The sequence below is a fragment of the Sceloporus occidentalis genome, unplaced genomic scaffold, assembly GCF_023333645.1.
Source record: "Sceloporus occidentalis isolate IW3139 unplaced genomic scaffold, rSceOcc1.0.p SCAF_2, whole genome shotgun sequence".
NCBI lineage: Eukaryota > Metazoa > Chordata > Lepidosauria > Squamata > Phrynosomatidae > Sceloporus > Sceloporus occidentalis.
In genome coordinates, this window is record NW_028316982.1 from 80290219 (window position 1) to 80309694 (window position 19476).

At 42.9% G+C, this 19476-nt stretch overlaps 1 protein-coding gene across 1 annotated transcript in view; it reads left to right on the plus strand.

Moving 5' to 3' along the window:
* The first annotated feature begins 1422 nt into the window (after positions 1-1422).
* The window catches only part of ABRAXAS2 (abraxas 2, BRISC complex subunit), a 39250-nt gene continuing 21196 nt past the window's right edge, over positions 1423-19476 (plus strand). The window contains exon 1 of the mRNA XM_089510112.1: positions 1423-1721. Within this exon, the coding sequence (XP_089366238.1) occupies positions 1650-1721 (72 nt within the window). The 5' untranslated portion in view covers positions 1423-1649. The remainder of the gene's footprint in view (positions 1722-19476) is intronic.

The window sequence follows — 19476 nt, forward strand, 5'->3', positions numbered from 1 at the left end:
TCAGGAAGTTCCTCCTTATGTTGAAGTGGAATCTCTTTTCCTGCAGCTTTCATCCATTGTTCCAGGTCCTGTTCTCTGGAGCAGCAGAAAACAAGCTTGCTCCCTCCTCAGTATGACATCCCTTCAAATATTTAAACAGGGCTATCATATTACCTCTTAACCTTCTTTTCTCCAGGCTAAACATCCCCAGCTCCCTAAGTCGTTCCTCATAGGGCATGGTTTCCAGACCCTTCACCATTCTAGTTGCCCTCCTTTGGACACGCTCCAGTTTCTCAATGTCCTTTTTGAATTGTGGTGCCCAGAACTGGAGACAGTATTCCAGGTGGGGCCTGACCAGAGCAGAATACAGTGGCACTATGACTTCCCTTGATCTAGACATTATACAGTTGTCCCTCCATATTCGCTCGGGTTAGGGGAACAAGACCCCCGTGAATATGGAAAAACCACAAATAACAAAATCACTGTTTTTACCTGAGAGGACACCTCTCTAGGAATCTCTAGGTCCTCCAGTGCAACTCTGTGGTCAATGTCCAACATACACTGACCATAGAATGGCACTGGAGTAGGTACAAATGGTCTTTCAGTGCAAATATTAAAGCTGCAAATATGGGGGGTTGACTACTTCTGTTGATGCAGCCTAAAATTCCATTGGCCTTTTTAGCTGCCGCATCTCACTGTTGACTCATGTTCAACTTGCAGTTTACTTGGACTCCTAGATCCCTTTCACACGTCCTCTCCTTAAGCCTGATGTCCCCCATCCTATATCTATGCATATGTCCCCATAACCACAAGGCTCTGATATATGGAAGGCATTCAAGAAGAATGGAGGGCTTTACCAAACTGTTTTCAAATTGTATTGTTTTAAATCTGCTTGTTCGCCTCTTTGAGTCCCTATGTTGGAGGAAAGGCAGGATATAAGAAAAAAAACAACAATACACTCCTTGTTCCTCCACATTTTGCAGGCTTTGACTTTTGCAGATTTGATTATTCACGGGTTTTATTGATATGTTCTCTCTGAAGAAATAACCCGGTTTGACACAAATGCAGCTGCCAAGGCTGGGGGCTATGTAATTCTGGGGATGGAAGTTCATTGGGGGCAAACAGACCTCCCTTTGGCAGATAAAGTCTCACAAAACCACAATCCCCAGAGTGGCATGGCCTTCTGGGAAACGTAGGCCCAAAACACACTGCAGAAATGATCCAGTTTGAGAGCGCTTTAACTGCCTTGGATCAGTGCTGGGGAATCCTGTGGGTTGTAGTTTGTTGTGGCACCAGAGCTCTCTCTCTGACAGAGAAGAAGGCTCAGTGTCTCACAAAACTACAGTTCCCAGGATTCCCTAGCATTGAGCCAAGGCAGCTAAAGTGGCTTCAAACTGGAGTGTTTCTCTAGTGTATTTTGGACCTCTGTCAGGGATCCCAACGAACAACCCCACACCCTCGAGCCACGGCAGTCAAAGTGGTCATTTTCACAATTTTTATTTCTCCCTCAAGGCCAAACGGACTACATTTCCCAGGAGCCCTGGGCTGCCTTGACCGGAAGTGACGTTGCGAGGCGCCGCCGCGCCGCCTTTTGGCCGCCGCGGTGGCTTCTGGGAGCGCCGTGGGGAGGAGGAGGAGGAGGAGGAGGAGGTGTCTGCGGGGGTTCCATCATGGCGGCTTCCATTTCGGGCTACACGTTCAGCTCTGTCTGCTACTACAGCGCCAACAGCAGCGCCGACCACGTAAGGACCAGGGCCCTCTCTGAGGGCCTTTCCCTCCCCTGAGGAGAGGCTCTTTCTCAGGGAGAGGGCCAGGCAGGGCTGGGAGGCAGCCCTGGGGAAGAGGAAATGGGTGTGAACTGCAGATGGAAGAGGAGGAAGAGCCTTCATCTTTATTAGGTCTGCAGAAATAATCCACTCTGAGGCCGTTTTGACTGCCCTGGCTCAGTGCTGGGGAATCCTGGGAAATGTAGTTCATTGTGGCCCCATTGCTGGCTGTCTCTGACAGAGAAGGAGGAGGCTCAGTCTCTCACGAAACTGTAGTTACCACCATTCCCTCCATTAAAATTCAGAATTTTTAAATTATTACAGAGCAAAAAGGGGTTGTTATTGTAGGTCATGTCAGATCCTCTGTGTAGGAAGGTAAATAAATAAATAATAATAATAATAATAATAAATAATAATTAAACTTTTATTTATATCCCGCTTTTCTGTTACAGGAGCAATCAGAGCAGCTTACAAGATTAAAAGATGGTCAATAATAATAATAGATTTATTTATAGCCCGCACAATCACAACGAATCCAGGCAGGTTACAACAGTAAAAAATGCAATTATACACTGCATACAGTTTGTACAATACTGTAGCTAACCCCTTTAAAAAGAAAGGATTAGACACATTACAGTTTAAAATCGATTGTTAAAACACGGATGATAACAACCATCTACTGGGAAATAGTAGAATGATACTTAAGGTGGGGTTGTTCTGTTCTGGGAAGGCCTGCCGAAGAGATCCATCTTAAAGCTGTCTAGGTTGGAAATTTGACGGATCTTCTCCTGAATGGCTCCAGATTTGAGTCGCTAACCCAAACGAAAGGAAACACTCCCAAGAGACTATTTTGGGAACATACAAATAATAGTTTGATGGATGGATAGGATAGTGACATAGGTTAGATGTAATATGTGAATATCCATTGAAAATATGGGGGGGGGGGGGGGGTTTGTAAAGGTTTGATTCAATGTAAGCAGTCAAATGTGGTTTCTAGTTTTCTTTGTTCAAAATACTACTATAAAAACCTGGCTCGTTTTAGAATCGGAGGTCCCAGTGATTTGGATGAATTTCCTACTGGGAACAACAGCCGCAGCTAAAAATAAAAATGTCTCCTTTGCAACCGACTCCTTGGACTCCCTGCTGATTTCTGGGTAAAATTATGGGTTTAGAATAATCAATAATCAATAACACTGTTGCCCAGATCCCAAAGTGAACCAATCTTTTATAGCAGCACTTTTATATAACAAAGAAAACTACAAATAACATTTTGTCACGTATAAATTAAACGTATACACCCCTTTACATTCATTTGATACTCAGACATTGCGTGTAACGTACCTCTCTATCCCTTGTAGGTATCCATCAATCAAACTGTTATCTATATGTTTTCTTTTTATTGTCTCCCTAGTACTTCTATTTATTTGGATTAGCAACTGGAAGCAGGAGCCATTTCAGGGTTGATTACATTCCAGAGCAGAGGATTTGACATGACCTGAATCCATCATCCTGGCAACCTTTGCGCTCAGTACATTTCAGTACTATAATTTTCAACTCCTGAACGTAGTAAAATTTCAATTCAAATCTATCCTCTTCAGGGCCAGGACAGTTAAAGCGGTCTCAAACTGGATTATTTCTGCACTGTGTTTAGGACCTTAGTCTGGAAAAACCAGACTCTTGCTGCACCTTTGAGACTCAGGTCCAAAACACACTGCAGAAACAATCCAGTTTGAGACCACTTTAACAGCCTTCGTTCAATGCTAGCAAATCCTGGGAACTAGTGTTCGTGAGACATTGGGCCTTCTTCTCAGTCAGAGAGAGCTCTGGTGCCACAATAAACTATAGTTCCCAGGATTACTTAGCACTGAGCCAGGGCAGTTAAATAATCAGACTGGATTATTCTTGTAGCATGTTATTTGGACCTGAGTCTCAAAGGTGCTGCAAGAGCCTGGTTTTCCAGACTGGCAGGGCTCTGTCTCCAGGCTCTTGGGTCTCTTCTTTCCTCTTCCCCTCCCAAGCAGCAGTGTGTTTTGGAACTCACTGATTCTGTGTCCGCACTGCAGAAATAACCTGGTTTGACACCACTTTAACTGCCCAAGGCTGTGTAATCCTGGTAATGGTATTTTGTTGTGGCATCAGACCTCTCTGACAGAGAAGGTATAAACATCTCATGAAACTACAGCAGAGTTTGGGTGCCAGAACAAACTATCTTTCCCAGAATTCCACAGTCTTCAGTCACAGCAGTTAAAGTGGCGTCAGAATGGATTATTTCTGCAATGTGGATGCAGCCACACTGTCAAAGGTTCAGCAGGATCCGTTTGCATGTCAATAGGGCAGTGATCCCCAAACTGTGCCCTTTAAGAGATTTTGGACTTCAGCTCCCAGAATCCCAGACTATTGAGCAACGTGGCTGAGACTTCTGGGAGCTGAAGTCCAAAATCTCTTAAAGGGCACAGTTTGGGGATCACTACAATAGGGAATTGGTGAAGAACTGCCCACCCATTTCTCCTCCTCCTCATTTCTTGTATTATTATTATTATTATTATTATTAGATTTATTTATATCCTGCTCCCCTCTCCCCCCCAAAAAAAACCAATTGGGATTCAAGGCGACTTACAGTTTAAAATCACAGTAGAGTTAAAAACATACAGGAAAAAAAATCATTAAGTTATAATTTAACTATTACAGTATTAAAACAGACTACATGTTAAAAAAATAGAATGCAGTTTAAAAAGATAAAAGCACTTAAAACCCAGGACTTTTAGGACTTTCCTTCACACACACAAAAATCAGAAGCCAATATGTTGTTGTTGGGGGGGGGGGCGGTTTGCACAAAAAACATGCACCTATCTTTAAAGAGTGTTTTCTGCACCAAAAAAAATAATTCAGTGATTTCCATGCCAACAACCCTTGTGCATATTTTTGGGCAGAATTCAAAGATATAGCTGTGTTAGTCTGGAAAAATCGGTATACAAAGGGATCTTTCAGCACCTTTGAGACAAACTGAAAGAAAAAAGCTGGTAACATGAGCTTTCATAGACTTGAGTGTATTTCCTCAGATGCATTTGGTGGAGTAGAAAACCCAGGTAGTTCAGAGACATACCTGTGAGATTAGTGTGAGAAGAACGTGGATAGAGAAAGTATGAAGGAAGGTGAAGGAAAGGAATGGAAATAGGGAGAAAGGATAAGGAAGGAAAAGAAGGGAAGAAGAAAGGTGGAGAAGGGAAAGAAGAAGTGGGAAGGACTTGGATGGGAGGGTTTATATGTTGTTTATAATATAATCATATGAATGTAAGTTTGATGTGTTAAGGTGAACTTTTTTATAGTTTGATTTTGGATATGTCTTGATATATGTTACGTTATGGTTTTATGTGTTTAATAAAAAAATTATATTAAAAATGAGACATACCTTTAATAGTCTGGAAAATCAGTACGCAAAGGCCAGATGCAGTGCTTTCCCCTTTGAAATGCTCTGAGGCAGATTTGCCAGTGTTCCTTATACAGTAAGGTTATGTCCCTGTAGTAATCAGGAAGGAGAATCCATGAAGCATATGTACTCTTTTGTCTTGTGGTTTCTACATAATGGCCTGACAAGAAATGACTAATCACTTATTGGTGAATCTGCCAGGAAAATCAGCCCAATTCTATGTCAGATTCTTATTAGAAGATAAGTGTCCCAGTATGACCTTGGTGGTGGCCAAGTTTTTATCAGAGGCGGTTAGGCTCAGAGAACAGCTACCGTGCAAGCGAAAAATATTTGAAATTATCTCTCTCTGTACGAATTAACCAATGGTTAATTGTGCTTTTAGTTTCTGTTATACAGTATCTTGTAAATTGATTTTAATGGGTTTCTGGACTATAATAAAGACCTGTACTGTAGGTAAAGGGATCACACTGTCATCAATTGCCCTGCTCAGGTCTTGCAGACTCGGCTGTGTCTTCCTTGAGTTAGGTCCCAAACACACTGTAGCAATCCACTTTGAGACCCTTTAACTGCCCTGGCTCAGTGCTAGGGAATCCTGGGAATTGTAGTTTATTATGGCACCATAGCTCTCTGACAGAGAAGACTAAATATCTCCCAAAACTACAGTTGTGATGTGATATTGTCCTTGGATTTTATGGAAGGCAGTCTTCCTCTTTTCCTACTGCCTTCTACTTTACCAAGCATTATTGCCTTTTCTTTTGAGTTATGCCTTCTCATAATGCGTCCAAAGTACGACAGTCTCAGAATAGTTATTTTGATTTCTAGGGAGAGCTACAGGTCATGAATCCTGAAAGGGGAGTTGCTTATTCAACAGGATTAGATATGAGGGAGTAACTCTTTTTCTTCCATAATAGCTGGCAGTGCTGTTTCAGCTTAGAAAATAGCACATTCTAAGGCTAGTAACTTAGAGCCAACATATGGATGTATCTGTCTTCAAGTGGCCTTTGGATAATGGCAACCGCCTGAATTTCATAGGATTTCCTTGGGCAAGGAAAAGTCAGTGGTGGTTTTGCTATTTCCTTCCTCTGAAATATAGTCTACAGCACTTGGTATTATCAGTTTTATTAATTCTTAAGCCAAAGGCCATTCGCATGATTAAAATGTAAAACCGATCTAAAAAATGTAAAAGGATTTGTTATTGTTTGGATGTATTTTTATAAAAACCTGAGAAAAATTAGCCTTGTTGTGCACGTAATTGTAGCTCTGTATGTCTTAAGACTGAGTGCATGTGAATGACCTTAGTATGGATAATTCTGCAATAAAACATAGCAGCATGCTGTTGTCTCCCATTAGGCTTTTGCTAGTCTTGTAGAATCTTATAAGCTTGTGGAGAAGTCAAATAGGTATTGCTTTCCCCATTTCTTTTCCAGTTGACGTCAGATTGCTTGGCTGTTGAGCATATTTAAGCAACTTCAGTCTGTCTGGGGGAGAGCAGGTTGCCTCCTTAATTTTTTTTTAATTAATTGTGTGTTTTATCTTTTATAACATTTTGTGCTTCTGCAGAGCTTAACTGTTTCCTAAATACAGTGGTACCCCGGGTTACGAAAATAATTCGTTCCGCCGCCGCTTTCGTAACCCAAAAGGCTTTCGCAAGCCGAAAAGCCATAGGCGCTAATGGGGAAAAGCCGCGATTTGGTGCGAAATAGCGCCGAAAAGCACCAAAAGTTTTTTCGTAACCCGAAAAAACATTCGTAACGCGGAACAGTTTTTTTAAGTAGATTTTTTTCGTAACCCGGAAATTTCGTAAGGCGGCGCATTCGTATCCCGGGGTACCACTGTATGCTAAATATAGTCCCAAATACCTCCCTCATGCTTCTCCATGGCTTCTATTTGCCACCTGTTAGCTTTCAGAGAAAGTGGTATAAGCACATATGTTGACAAATGTGCAAGTTAATATGTTTCAGTAGATGAGTCTACAGTAGCATCAGAATGTTATGCATATACTTCTGTAAGTGTACACTTAATGACCCCAACCTAGCATTAAACACTATCAAGCCTTCCCTGAAAAGAAGAAGAGCCCTCCTTCTATCCACCATCTTGAAGGAGAGAAAGGCAAGCCAGCTCCAACAGGCCTCTGAGGGAGAGCAGATCTGCTGGACTATTCCCCTTCCCTACAGTGCCATTCCCTTCTCCTTTTGTGTCTTGTCTTTTTTAGATTGTAAGCCTGAGGGCAGGGAAATGTCTAATTAACAAATTGTAAGCCACTTTGATAGCCTTGGCTGAAGCACAGGGTTGTTGTTGTTGTTGTTGTTGTTGTTGTTGTTGTTGTTATATGGATATTCCTTTTGCTCTATGCTGTAGTCTACCTGTGGGAACAGTAAGGAGATGGGAAGGCCTGTGTTTGCCATTAATTGATGCTTCTTTACAGTGCAGCAAAGTGGCTTCTATGTAGCTTTCTTTTCATTTTCCTACTATCTCAAATTGGGACCATAATCTAGAAAGGGACAAATAGGTGTATGGTTTCTAGTCTCTGCACAAACATCCTCTGTTCCTTCTGTATAGAAAGATGTTTTGCCTGGTAGATATGTCATAGACACTGTGAGTTAGGTTAGCAAATTGATAACCTGTGAACCTTTGACAGAATAGGCAAGCTGTTAGAAGAAAGTGTTGGATTGAAGCTGCACAGACGACTGGTAATTTCTAGGATAAGAAGCAGAACAGGTGTCAGAGTACCATTCAAAAATGTTTTTTATGGCTAGTTTTTGTGAGAGTGGATAATAATTGGGGCCGTATAAACTTTTAAAGTGGCTGTGTGTCCTTGGATGATGAATAGAGAATCTATTTTATTTATTTTTAGGTATTACAAAATGCAAGATTGGTTTAAATGTAGGGCAAGCAATAAAGTAAAACAGGAACCAAAGCTACATTCAGTTACAGGATTTGCACTGACTGTGTTTGGATGTAACACCAAATCACAATTTGGTTATGTTTGGATGTTCCAACATCATATGGTTAAATATCAAACAGAAGCAGCAGCTTCTGCCCTGCCCCTTGTGCCATCTCTTATCTTTTCCAAAATAACCTCTTATTTTTATAAACCATCTATCCTTCCAGATTGTAACACAGAAGTGCACAGATAATGTTTTCAAACAATAAATTCCAGAGACACAATACCACCTGTAACTTTTCAGTGGGATGTCTTAATTTCTTAGTATAGTCAACTTTTTTCAGAAAGGGAGTCATTTTTCAGAAGAGGAGCTATTCACCAACTGGTGGGTAGTTTTACCCTTTCGATGGAACATCCATACCCCAAATCTCACCAGGAATTTTATTTCACCTATAATACAAATAGGTTATATACTAACCCAATATATGTAATTTCAATACCAAAATAAATGTGTACTGTGGCTCTGCTTGCTTAATGTTGTACCTTGGGACATGCAGCAGATACTCCTTTCAAAGAACATTAAAACAAAATTTGTTTCTATTGTAATCAGATGAGTTTATCCTTTATGTGCCTTGAGAAATAGTAGCCAAAGAGTGGTGTCAGGTAGTGAAACACTGGAGACATAAAACCCAAACTATGATTTGCCATGCTGCTTTGGCCAACACAATCCAGAACTCATGGTTTGTGAGTGGTCAACAATCCAGGTTCTGAAACCACTGTTTTAATCTAGGATAAAGCCATTGCTGCAAAATAAGAATCATTGGTGTTCCAGGGGTGCAGTATGTATTTTACACCAAAAAATACATCTCTTATGTTGCTGTGGTACACCCCCCACAAGAACATGGAAGGAACTTCCTTGGAAGCTGTTTCTGTCACATGTATCATGTATGTGTGTATACATCCATAGCTTGAGACAAGATCAAATATGTGATTACAAGCAGGGGGTTGTAGGATCACCTACACTAGAATCCATTTCTTTCCCCATTCGAGCTTTTATTGCATTGTTTACTGCAGGGATAAGCAACCCCTGGCCCACGGGCTGGATCCAGCCCCGCGAGGCCTTGGGACCGGCCCGAGCCCGGTCCTGCTGCCGATTGCCGCCAGCGTGGGGCCAAAGGCCACTCGCGCAAGAAGCCAAAGGCCCCGCGCCGGCGGCAATCAGCAGCAGGACTGGGCCTCTCACACGGGGCCTTTGGCTTCTCACGCGAGCGGCCCTCAGCCGGCGGACAGGCAGAGCCAAGGAGCCTCGCTTCAGCAAGGCTCCTTCGCCGTGCGTGGCCCCCTCCGGGCAGGGCAGGAAGGAGGCGGGGGTCCTCCTCCTCCATCCCTGCCTTCCCATGGCTGCCAGACAGCCGCGGGCAGGGAAGGAAGGGGGCAGGAGTCGCCCTCCTTCTTCCCATCCTTTCCTACCCGCGGCTGCCAGACAGCCGCGAGCAGGGAAGGAAGGGGGCGGGGGAAGAGGAGGAGGAGGGAGGAAGGAAGGGAGGAGGAAGAAGAAGAAGGCTCTTTCTGAAGGTGAGACAGTGTGACTTTCCAAAGTGCATTTCTGTGTATTTTCGGTGCTTTTAATGCTAAAAGGTCTGCTTTAACAATGATAGTGATGATGGTGATGGTGATATTGATATCAGCCAGCTTCTGAGGCCCAAATGTCCTCCATTTTGACCATGCCTAAGAAACATGCATTTATATTTACATTTTTTAAAAAGCAGCAATTTTTTTCGCATGTCCTCCATTTTTTAAAAATGTGTCCTACATTTGAAAATGTTGTTCTATATTACTTATTCATTTATTTATTGACTTTGGCCCCCCCATTGTCTGAGGGACAGCAACCCAGCCCCTGGCTCAAAAAGGTTGCCTACCCCTGGTTTACTGCAGAGGCACTGCTGCAACCCAGCATTGAAAGTTTGTCTTTCTCCAGCCCTCCATCACCATCCTCTTAATGTCAGTGCTGCAAAAAAAGCCTCCAGCTAGATAGAAAAGAAAAGGGGCTGGGCTCCCATAAAAAGGGCTTTGTAAAAAGGATATTCTTTATTAGAAGTTTTGTAAACGGAAATATGCCTGTAGTTTTTAATTTTAGGTAATATAAAAAAAACCATAGTGTTGTTGTTTTTTTAAAGAATTTAATGGTCCTATATGCCCTCACCTTTTAATCTAGCTATGAGAAACAATGAAGGAGGGATTTTGCTATAAGCACTTAGCTTCTTCATTCTCAGAGATTCACAAAAAAGGAGTCGTAGACCTTGAGAGCCAATGTGGTGCAGAAGTTTGAATGTTGGACTAGAACACTGGGAGTTGTTGCTGTTAGCTGCCCTCGAGTTGACCTCGACTCATGGTGACCCTGTGGACACTTGGAGACCAGGGTTCAAATTCCGCTACACCATGAAAACCCACAGGACAACCTTAGGCAAGTCACCCTCTCTCAATCTCAGAGTACGGCAAAGACAAACCCCTTCCGAATAAATTCTGCCAAGAAAACCCCACGATAGGTTAGCCTGGGGGCAGGGGCAATGTCCAGGTGTAGATCTAAAGGAGGGCATTCACAAAGGTAAGAAGTTTGAGACCCACTGCTGTTATAGGTCTCCTTTAGGGTCACCCTGAGTTTGTAATGACTTGAAGGTACACAACAATAACAACAGAGTAAATGTATTAAATAATTTTAAAAAGAGCTTGAAATTTATACACTGCCACATCAGGGATTTTTTGCCATTAATTATGAACTAAACAGGTTATTGCTTTCTTAGTTTTGTCATTCCTTGGTCATTCCATGTGAACCATGATTTACCAATAGGGAGGTAAAGAGTAGCAAAACAACAGGGACAGAAAGGGTGGATTGTGTGACACAGAAGCTCATTCGTACGGTTTCACAATATGTCTGGTATACTTGATTGAATCCATGGTGTCAATCGTATGACTTTTACTAGATAGTAAAACTTGTATGAGTGAACCATTTATTCATATTTCTGTTGCTGTCGGGCTCACACCAACAGAATGTTTTTTCTACAAAATTATGTTTGAATGATTCTCATGAATTACATGTGGGAATTTCAGTAATGGCATCATTTCTAACTGTACCTCTTTTGGTTCTAGAACTTGCAGTTATTAAATGAAGCTGATTGGTAGGAGATTTCTGACATATGAAAGGAACTACTGCTTTATGCAGCACATAATTAAATCATGGAAGCGACTTTCACAGGATACAGCAGCAGCTGACAACTTGCATGGCTTTATTATTATTATCATTATTATTATTATTTGTATAGCGCTGTAAATTTGCACAGAGCTGTACATAAAAACAATAAATATATAAGAGTAAACCTGTCTATGGCGTACAATCTAAAGGGGAATTAGACAAACTGATTGAGGATAAGGTGATCGTTGGCTGGTAGTCATGATGACTATATACAATTGCTAGTGTCAGAAGCAAACCTCTCAGTACCAGTGTGTGCAGGCAGAGAGTAGGAGTGTGCTGTTACCGTCATGGTCGTCCTGTAAATTTCCCATGGATGCTTGGTTGGTCATTGTGGAAGCAGAATGCTGGAGTTGATAGGTCTTGATCTGATATAGCTCAGCTCCTTGTTTTTAATAGGCATTCCTGTGAAAATACACATGTAAAGAAAAGAAGACGTTCTTATCAAAGTTGTTGTTGTTGTTGTTGTCTGCTTCCAAGTCATTTCTGACTTATGACAACCCTAAGGCGAATCTGTAATGGTTTGCTTGGCAATATTTGTTCAAAGGAGGTTTGCCATTGTCTTTCCCTGAGGCTGAGAGCATTGACTTGCCCATTGAGTTTTATGGCTGAACTGAGAATTGAACCCTGGTCTCCAGAGTCCTATTCCAACACTCAAACCACTATGCCACTATAGCTTCCACAAAGTAGCCTTCTTCAATCTGGTCTCTTCCACATATGTTAGACATACCAACTTTTTGATGAGAATGCTGGCTTGGGATGATGGGTAATACGGTCAGACACATCTGTGAGTCAGTAAATTGGCAAAATCTGTTAGAAATAATTAAAGTCTTAAAATCCCAGTGATAATATTTCATAATGTTATGCTTTCCTATTAATAAACATTCCATCCTTCCTTCAAACACAAAACTGCATTGTAGTTGAATTTTAACAGTGGCTTAGATTACAATTCATTGTGTTGGAACAACCCAAAAGGTGGTGCTAGGGGATTCCTGCTTGACATCTTGGCAGTTGGCCTGTGGAGTCCCTCAGGCTTTGGGTTTCCTTCCCATACTATTTAACATATTCATGAAACCACTAGGAAATTCCCAGCTCAGCCATGAAGCCCACTGGGTGTCCTTGCACAAGTCCTGAATTTGGGTGTCTGATGCCATAAAGGGTGCTGGTGACACCCAGCCTGTTAAATCTTTTCCACCTTGATCCAAAGAAACTGTATTGTTGTAAATCAGTGCCTGTCACTATGAATGGACTATATGAGGGTAACAAAATTGAAACTTGATCCAGACAAGACAGAGGTGCCCCTAATCAGTCAAAAGGCAGGTCAGGGAATAGGGATACATCCTATACTAAATGGAGTTGCACTTTCTCTGAAGATGCAGGCTTGCAGTTTTGATGTGCTCCTAGATTCAGCCCTGAGCCTGGAATGTCAGCTTTCTGTGGTGGCCAGGAGTGCTTTTGTGTAGTTTAGGCTTGTGCACTAGCTGCACCTGTTTCTAGAGATTTTAGATTTGATCACAGTGACACATGGCCTAATTGACATCTCATTTACGTTACTATAATGTACTCTGCATGGGGTAGCTTTTGAAGAGTGTTTGAAAATTTATTTAGTCCAAAGAGCTGCAGCAGGCTTGTTAATTGAGGCTGGCTACAGGGAGCACATGAGAGCCAGCTTGGCATAGTGGTTTGAGTGCTGGACTGCAACTCTGAAGAGCAGAGTTCAATTCCAGTTTAGCCATGAGACGTACTGGGTGTCCTTGGACAAGTCATGTGTTCTCAGCCTCGGGGGTAGGCAATTGCAAACTTCCTCTGAACAAATCTTGCCAAGAAAACCTCATGATAGCCTTAGGGTTGCCATTAGTCAGAAGTGACTTGAAGGCACATAACAACAACAAGGAACATGCAAGGTCATTGTTTCAACAGCTCCCTTGGCTCCTTTTTTCCCCCAGGCATAATTTAAAGTGCTGGTTGTAACTTACAAACCCTGTGTGGCTCAGGTCCTCTTTATCTGAATGACTGTGTTCTCCTATACCCATGTTGGCAAACCTGTTGCATGCGTACAGGCGGTGACACGCAAGGCCATCTGAGTGGGCACATGGCCATGCAGGCCCAGGTCAGAGAGCTGGAGGGGTGGGGAGGTGCACGCGGCCAACCCAGCTCTTTGACGCATCCTGGAGGATTGTTGTGGGTTGCATCGAGAAGCCCCGCCCCTTCCTCCCAGAAGCCCTGCACTTCTGCAGAGAACCTCGCCCTCTGGCCAAACAGTTCTACAGCTCCCAGGACAGGAGCTTTCCCCAGTTCCCAGCTGCAGAGTTTCTCCTGGAGCCTCTTGAGCAGGAGTAGGCAACCTGCGGCCCACGGGCCGGATGTGGCCCGGCAAGGCCTTGGGACCGGCCCCAGCCTGGTCCTGCCGCCGATTGCCGCTGGGGCCTTTGGCCTCTCACGCGCAGGGGCAAGGGGGGCAATTGTCTATACAGTGGACCCTTGTTATACGCTGGGGTTTGGTTCCAAGATCCCCCGTGTATAAGAAAATCCGTGTATGCTCAAGTCCCATTAAATATAATGACATAGCAAAATGGTGTCCCTAATAAAAAATGGAACATCAAGGTAAATTTATACTTTTTTGGAACATTTTCAAACCGTGTATGCTTGAATCCGTGTATAAAAAATCCGTGTATAAGAAGGACCGACTGTAGAAGCCTCAGAAACATGCATTTATATTAACATTTTTTTAAAAAATCAGCAAATTTTTTCGTGTGTCCTCCACTTTTTTAAAAAAAGTGTCCGCCATTTGAAAATGTTGTCCTACATTTGTCCCAGTTTATTTATTTATTTAATTTTTTAAAAAAATATTTATTTTTTGGCTTCGGCCCCCCAGTTGTCTGAGGGACAGCAATCCGGCCCCCGACTCAAAAAGGTTGCCTACCCCTGCTCTTGAGTGTGCGGTGCCTTGAGGTTGTTGTGTAACTTCAAGCCCTTTCTGACTTAGGGGGACACTATCCTGGGGTTTCCTTGGAAGGTTTGTTCAGGGGAGCTTTTGCCATTGCCTTTCCCCCTGAGGCTGAGAGTGTGTGTCCTTCCCAACGTTTCCCTGCAGTGAGTTTCAAAGCCCAGCGAGGCTACATTTCTGCAGTGGGTATGAATTTAGAGAACCAGCCCTGTTACTCTGGAATATCAGTATGCATAGGGTGTTCTATAGAGGACATTCGAGGAAAATGTAGGGTATGGTCAAATAAATGCTTTAAAAACACCCCTATACATGTATGCTTCTTAGTCATGCTAAAAATGGACGATATTCAAGGAAAATGGAAGACCTGACCAAATAAAAGTTGAAAACACTCCTAGAAATGTCAATTCATGCTTCTTAGCCATGCACAAAATGGATGATATTACAAAATAAACATTACAAAATGAACACTAAAAATACTTCTATAAATATATATCCATGCTTAGCCATGCTCAAAATGGGGAACGTTCAGGAAAAATGGAGGATATGACAACATAGAATCAAAAAACAGTCAGAAATATAAATTCAGTTCATCAGGTTTATTTACATCTATATTATATACTGTTGTTGTGCCTTCAGGTTTTCAGGATTTGTTCAGAGGGGATTTTTGCCATTGCCGTCATTTTAGGTTGAGAGGCAGTGACTTGCCCAAAGTCACTCAGTGGGTTTCCATGGCCAAGCTGGGATACGACCTCTCATCTCCAGAGTTGCCTGCTCAAATCACTGCGCCATCCTGGCACTCTATATGGAGGAGTGGGGTGCTAGGAGGTCTTCCCACCTCTATCTGTCCTGGAAAGAGTTGAAAATTCTTCCATTTTGAGCAGGATTGGGATTGTTTTTGATCCAGCCCTACCTCTTGGGCAGATTCCAGATAGTGAGGCTGAGGGAAAGCTGCTCTTCAAAAAGAGAGCTGACATCTGGTGTCCCTCAAGGCGCCATTCTGCCCCCATGCTATTCAACATTTACATGAAACCGCTGGGAAGATCATCCAGAGACATGGGGCACGTTGTTATCAGTACGCTGATGACACCCAAATATGTTTCTCTATGTCGCTGACTGCTGCAGTGACTAAGGATGGCATCTCTCCTCTGGATGCCTGCCTGGAGTCGGCAATCGGCTGGATGAAGGTAAACAAACTCAGGTTGAATCCAGAGAAAACGGAGGTACTTGCAATAGGCACCTCAGGTCCTGGATGGGGTCACAGTTCCCCTAAAGGACGAAGTTTGCAGTTTGGGAGTATTTCTGGATCCATCTCTACAGTTGCCATCTCAAGTAGATGCGGCAGCCAGAAGTGCTTGGTACCAACTTCAGTTGATACGCCAACTGCGCCCCTGCCTGGACCGAAAGGACCTTGAAGCTGTACTACATGCTTTGGTAATCTCTCGTCTTGATTTCTATAACGCGCTCTACATGGGGCTACCCTTGTACCAAGTTCGGAAGCTTCAGTTAGTGCAAAATATGGCAGCCAGACTGGCCACCAGTTCTTCTCTAAGTTTGACAACATAACACCAATTTTAAAAGATCTCCACTGGCTCCCAATCTGCTTCTGGGCGCAATACAACATGTTAGTTATTACCTTTAAAGCCCTGCATGGCTTGGGCCAGAGTTACTTACGGGAATGCATCTCCCTATACACCCCACAGTCTTAGAACAACAGGGAAGAATCTATTGGAATCAACAACAACTAAATTTGTTTCAACTTCCCAAAGAGCTTTTACTATAGCTGCTCCAAGATTGTGGAATAGTCTCCCGGAAGAGATCCGTCTTACTACCTCCCTGGAAACTTTCAGGAGAGCAGTTAAGACAGAGTTCTTCTGGCAAGCATATCCACTTGACCTCATGTAAGATACAGATCCACCTCCTTGAATAGGATAAGTACACCTTTGCTTCACTGTCACTTGTAATATTTTGTTCTTAATTGTTAAAAAATTTTATGCATTTATTGAGTGCTTGTATTTTATTCTGTATTGTATTTTATATTATGCTGTGATCCCGCCTCAATCCATCTGGGAGAGGCGGGAAAATATAAATTATTATTATTATTATTATTATTATTATTATTACTATTATTTACCATGACCCTCTCACAGTGTTTTCTTGACAAGGTTTCTTCAGAGGAGTTTTTTTTTGCCATTGGCTGCCCTCTGAGGCTGAGAGTGTGAATTGCCCCATCTGTTGTTGTTTTTGTGTGGTTTCAAGTCTTTCCTGAAACTAAGGCGAGTTACAGACCGCCCAAAACGGGCGTTCTGCCGCCGGTTGCTGCGTCTGGGAACCGCAGAGGCCAAACCGCGCGGTTCCCAGGCGCAGCCAGAAAGAAGCACTGAAATGGCACTTCTTTCTGGGCCCCCGAAGTGGCGTGATGTCCGGACACTACGCGTCCGCAACGTCAAAATGGCAGCCCCTGTGTGGACGGGCGCCACCATTTTGTACATACTCGGTCCGTACTAGGGTTGAGGGGCGTCAGGAAGTGACGCCCCTTCTCAATCCTAACACGCCCCTTCCTAACCCTAGCACGCCCCTTTGGCATGTCTGTAACGCGCCTAAGTTTCTTCAGAAGAGATTTGCCCTTGCCTTTCTCTGAGGCTGTGACTTGCCCAAGGTCTCCCAGTGGGTTTCATAGCTGAGCTGGGATTCAAGCCTTGGTCTCCAGAGGCGCACACTCAAACCGCTGGCTCTCTTTGTTCTTGTTATTGTGCTGTGCCGTCTGTGCTTTAGTATGTTTGTTGTTGTGTGCCTACAAGTCATTTCCAACTTATGGGCCCAGAGCACCCTCCCTCCCTTCCAAGCATTGGTTCCTGGCAATCCTAAGGTGAAACTGTCATGGGGTAAGCTTTGTCAGAGGGAGATTTCAATTGCCATCCTCTGAGGCTGAGAGAGTGTGACTTGTGTGTGTGGTGCCTTCAAGTCGTTTCCAACTTATGGTGACTGTAAGGTGAAACTATCATGGAGTTTTCTTGGCAAGTTTTATCGGGGGGGTGTTATTGTTAGCCTGAGGCTGAGAGAGTGTGCCTTGGGTTTTCCCCTGGAAACCCTGCCCCCCAAAAAGCAGAGGTCTAACCTTCTGAAAGTCTCACCCCCTGAAAGTCCCGTCCCCCAAAAGTCCCACACTTGGTGACACCCTGTGCAGGAATGCAACTGAGTTTGGGCACTCAGACTCTAAAAGGTTTGCCATCACTATCCTATAAAAACCTGTCCATGTTTTGAGATGTTCTAGGAAGGCCCGTCTCTCCCATGACCCTCACCAATATATCTAGTAGTAACATACAAGAGGACCCTTTCTCAGTTGCTGCTCTCAGGATTAGGAAGTTCCTTCCTAGAAAGGTTAGATAGCACCCTACTTGCTAACCTTCCATAAAAATGAAGACCTTTTTGTTTTCACTTGGAAGAGCGATTGCTCAGGGAGAAAAAGCCTTCAAAATGTACTGTACTTTTTATATTTGTTTTTCTTTTTAAGGTTCATTCTTTTAATAGTTTTAGAACCCATTGGTAACTTTTTTGTATGGTGTGAATTTTTAGCTATATATGTTTTTATTTTGGTAAATTGCATAAAGTCCCTGGGGTTGAGTCCTTGAGACTGGGGGAAAGGCAGTAATGATAGTTATAATAATATTATAATAAATATACATTGTGTTCTTTGTTTCTTACAAGTATAAAGTTTATTATTTGCTTGCTTTTTTATCTTGCTTTTTCCATAAAAATAGCACTTAAGATAACTAACATATTTTTAAAAAATTAAAATGATATAACCATAAAAGTCAGAATAATGAATAAAATAGTGTAGTGGCTAAATTGAAAAGATACCTATTCAGACCCTTCCTGAAGGTGGCCAAAAAAAAAAAAAGGATAAATCTGTGAAGCTAAACTTGTGTCTCTAATGCAAGAACTGGCAACACATAGCCCTCCATATGTGATTGGTTTATAAGTTGTAACAGCCCTATCCAGAACACCAATGGTAAGGAGTGCTGTGAATTAAGTTCTAACAACATTTGGGTGGTCATACCTTGCATATCCCTAATTTTGTCTGAGCATTCTTGGAGCAAGGTTTTTATCTTTTTCTTAAGCAATGTTAACTTTTGATCAAGTGAAACCAGCTTATCTGCTCTGGCAGATAAGGTTCAAGAAGAACAAGTTGTTCCAAAGCCCAAAATAGGAATTGTGGTGATCTGGGGGGTGATCCCTGGAGCAACCAGCCTTGTGCGTGGCTCTTACTCCCAGGAAGTCACTTTCACACTTTCCCCTCTAGGATCCCCTAGGTCTCCATTCCCACTCCCTGCCGAGCTGAATGAGACCCCTTGAGGTCCTGTAGTCTCGCTGCCACCACCCAGTGAATCTCAATGAACTACGTTTTCCCTAAGCACACACTGGGTCTTGCTAGAGATCTCTCTAGTTTAAGCAATCAGTAATCAGCAACCGAGCTAAAAGGCACGTGTCCAGGAGCAGAGAGAGCCAGCAGATACTTTTAAAGAAAGATATTTATTTTAAAGAAGTAGAACAGAATAGGAGGATATCATTCATGCAAGGCCTCCTTGCCTTGCAGGTCAGAAAACACAGTTACAAAGATGTTCATTTCAGGCAAGCTATTAGATAAACATAACAAAAACCTAGACGTACTAACTAACACAGTTCCTAGCTACTCACACAGGGATAGGATTTGCAGTCCTTGTTGAGTTCTCGGATGCAAGGAGCTGGCCCTCATGGCCTAGCTCTACTTGCATCACTTTTGCCTGCCTCTGTGCAAGCACACAGCTGGTTTCCCCAAACAGACACAAAGATGGAGAACAAAGGAAGCATGGTCCTACAGGGTATTTAAAGTCCTCTCCTGGAACCTTCTTGAAAAGGCCGCTCTGGCACTGCTGATTGGCCAGGTGAGCCTTACGTCAGCTATGATGTAGCTGCTCATTAGCATGTGATGTCAGCTCTCATTAGCATGTACCTCCCCCCAGATTAACCCTTTGTGGTTCAGGAGAAGTCCCCAAATGACTGGAGGGCCCAGTCATTACAGGAATGTTCTTGCTATACCTTGCCATTCATAGTTGCTGTATTGTGGCTTTTGTACACATGCATTAATTTATGGTGCTGTTTATCTTTTAGTTTTACATTATGAAGGGAGCTCTTGCTCTGCACTGCATTTTTAGAGCCAGGCAGTTTGCTGTTACTTTTGCATATGAA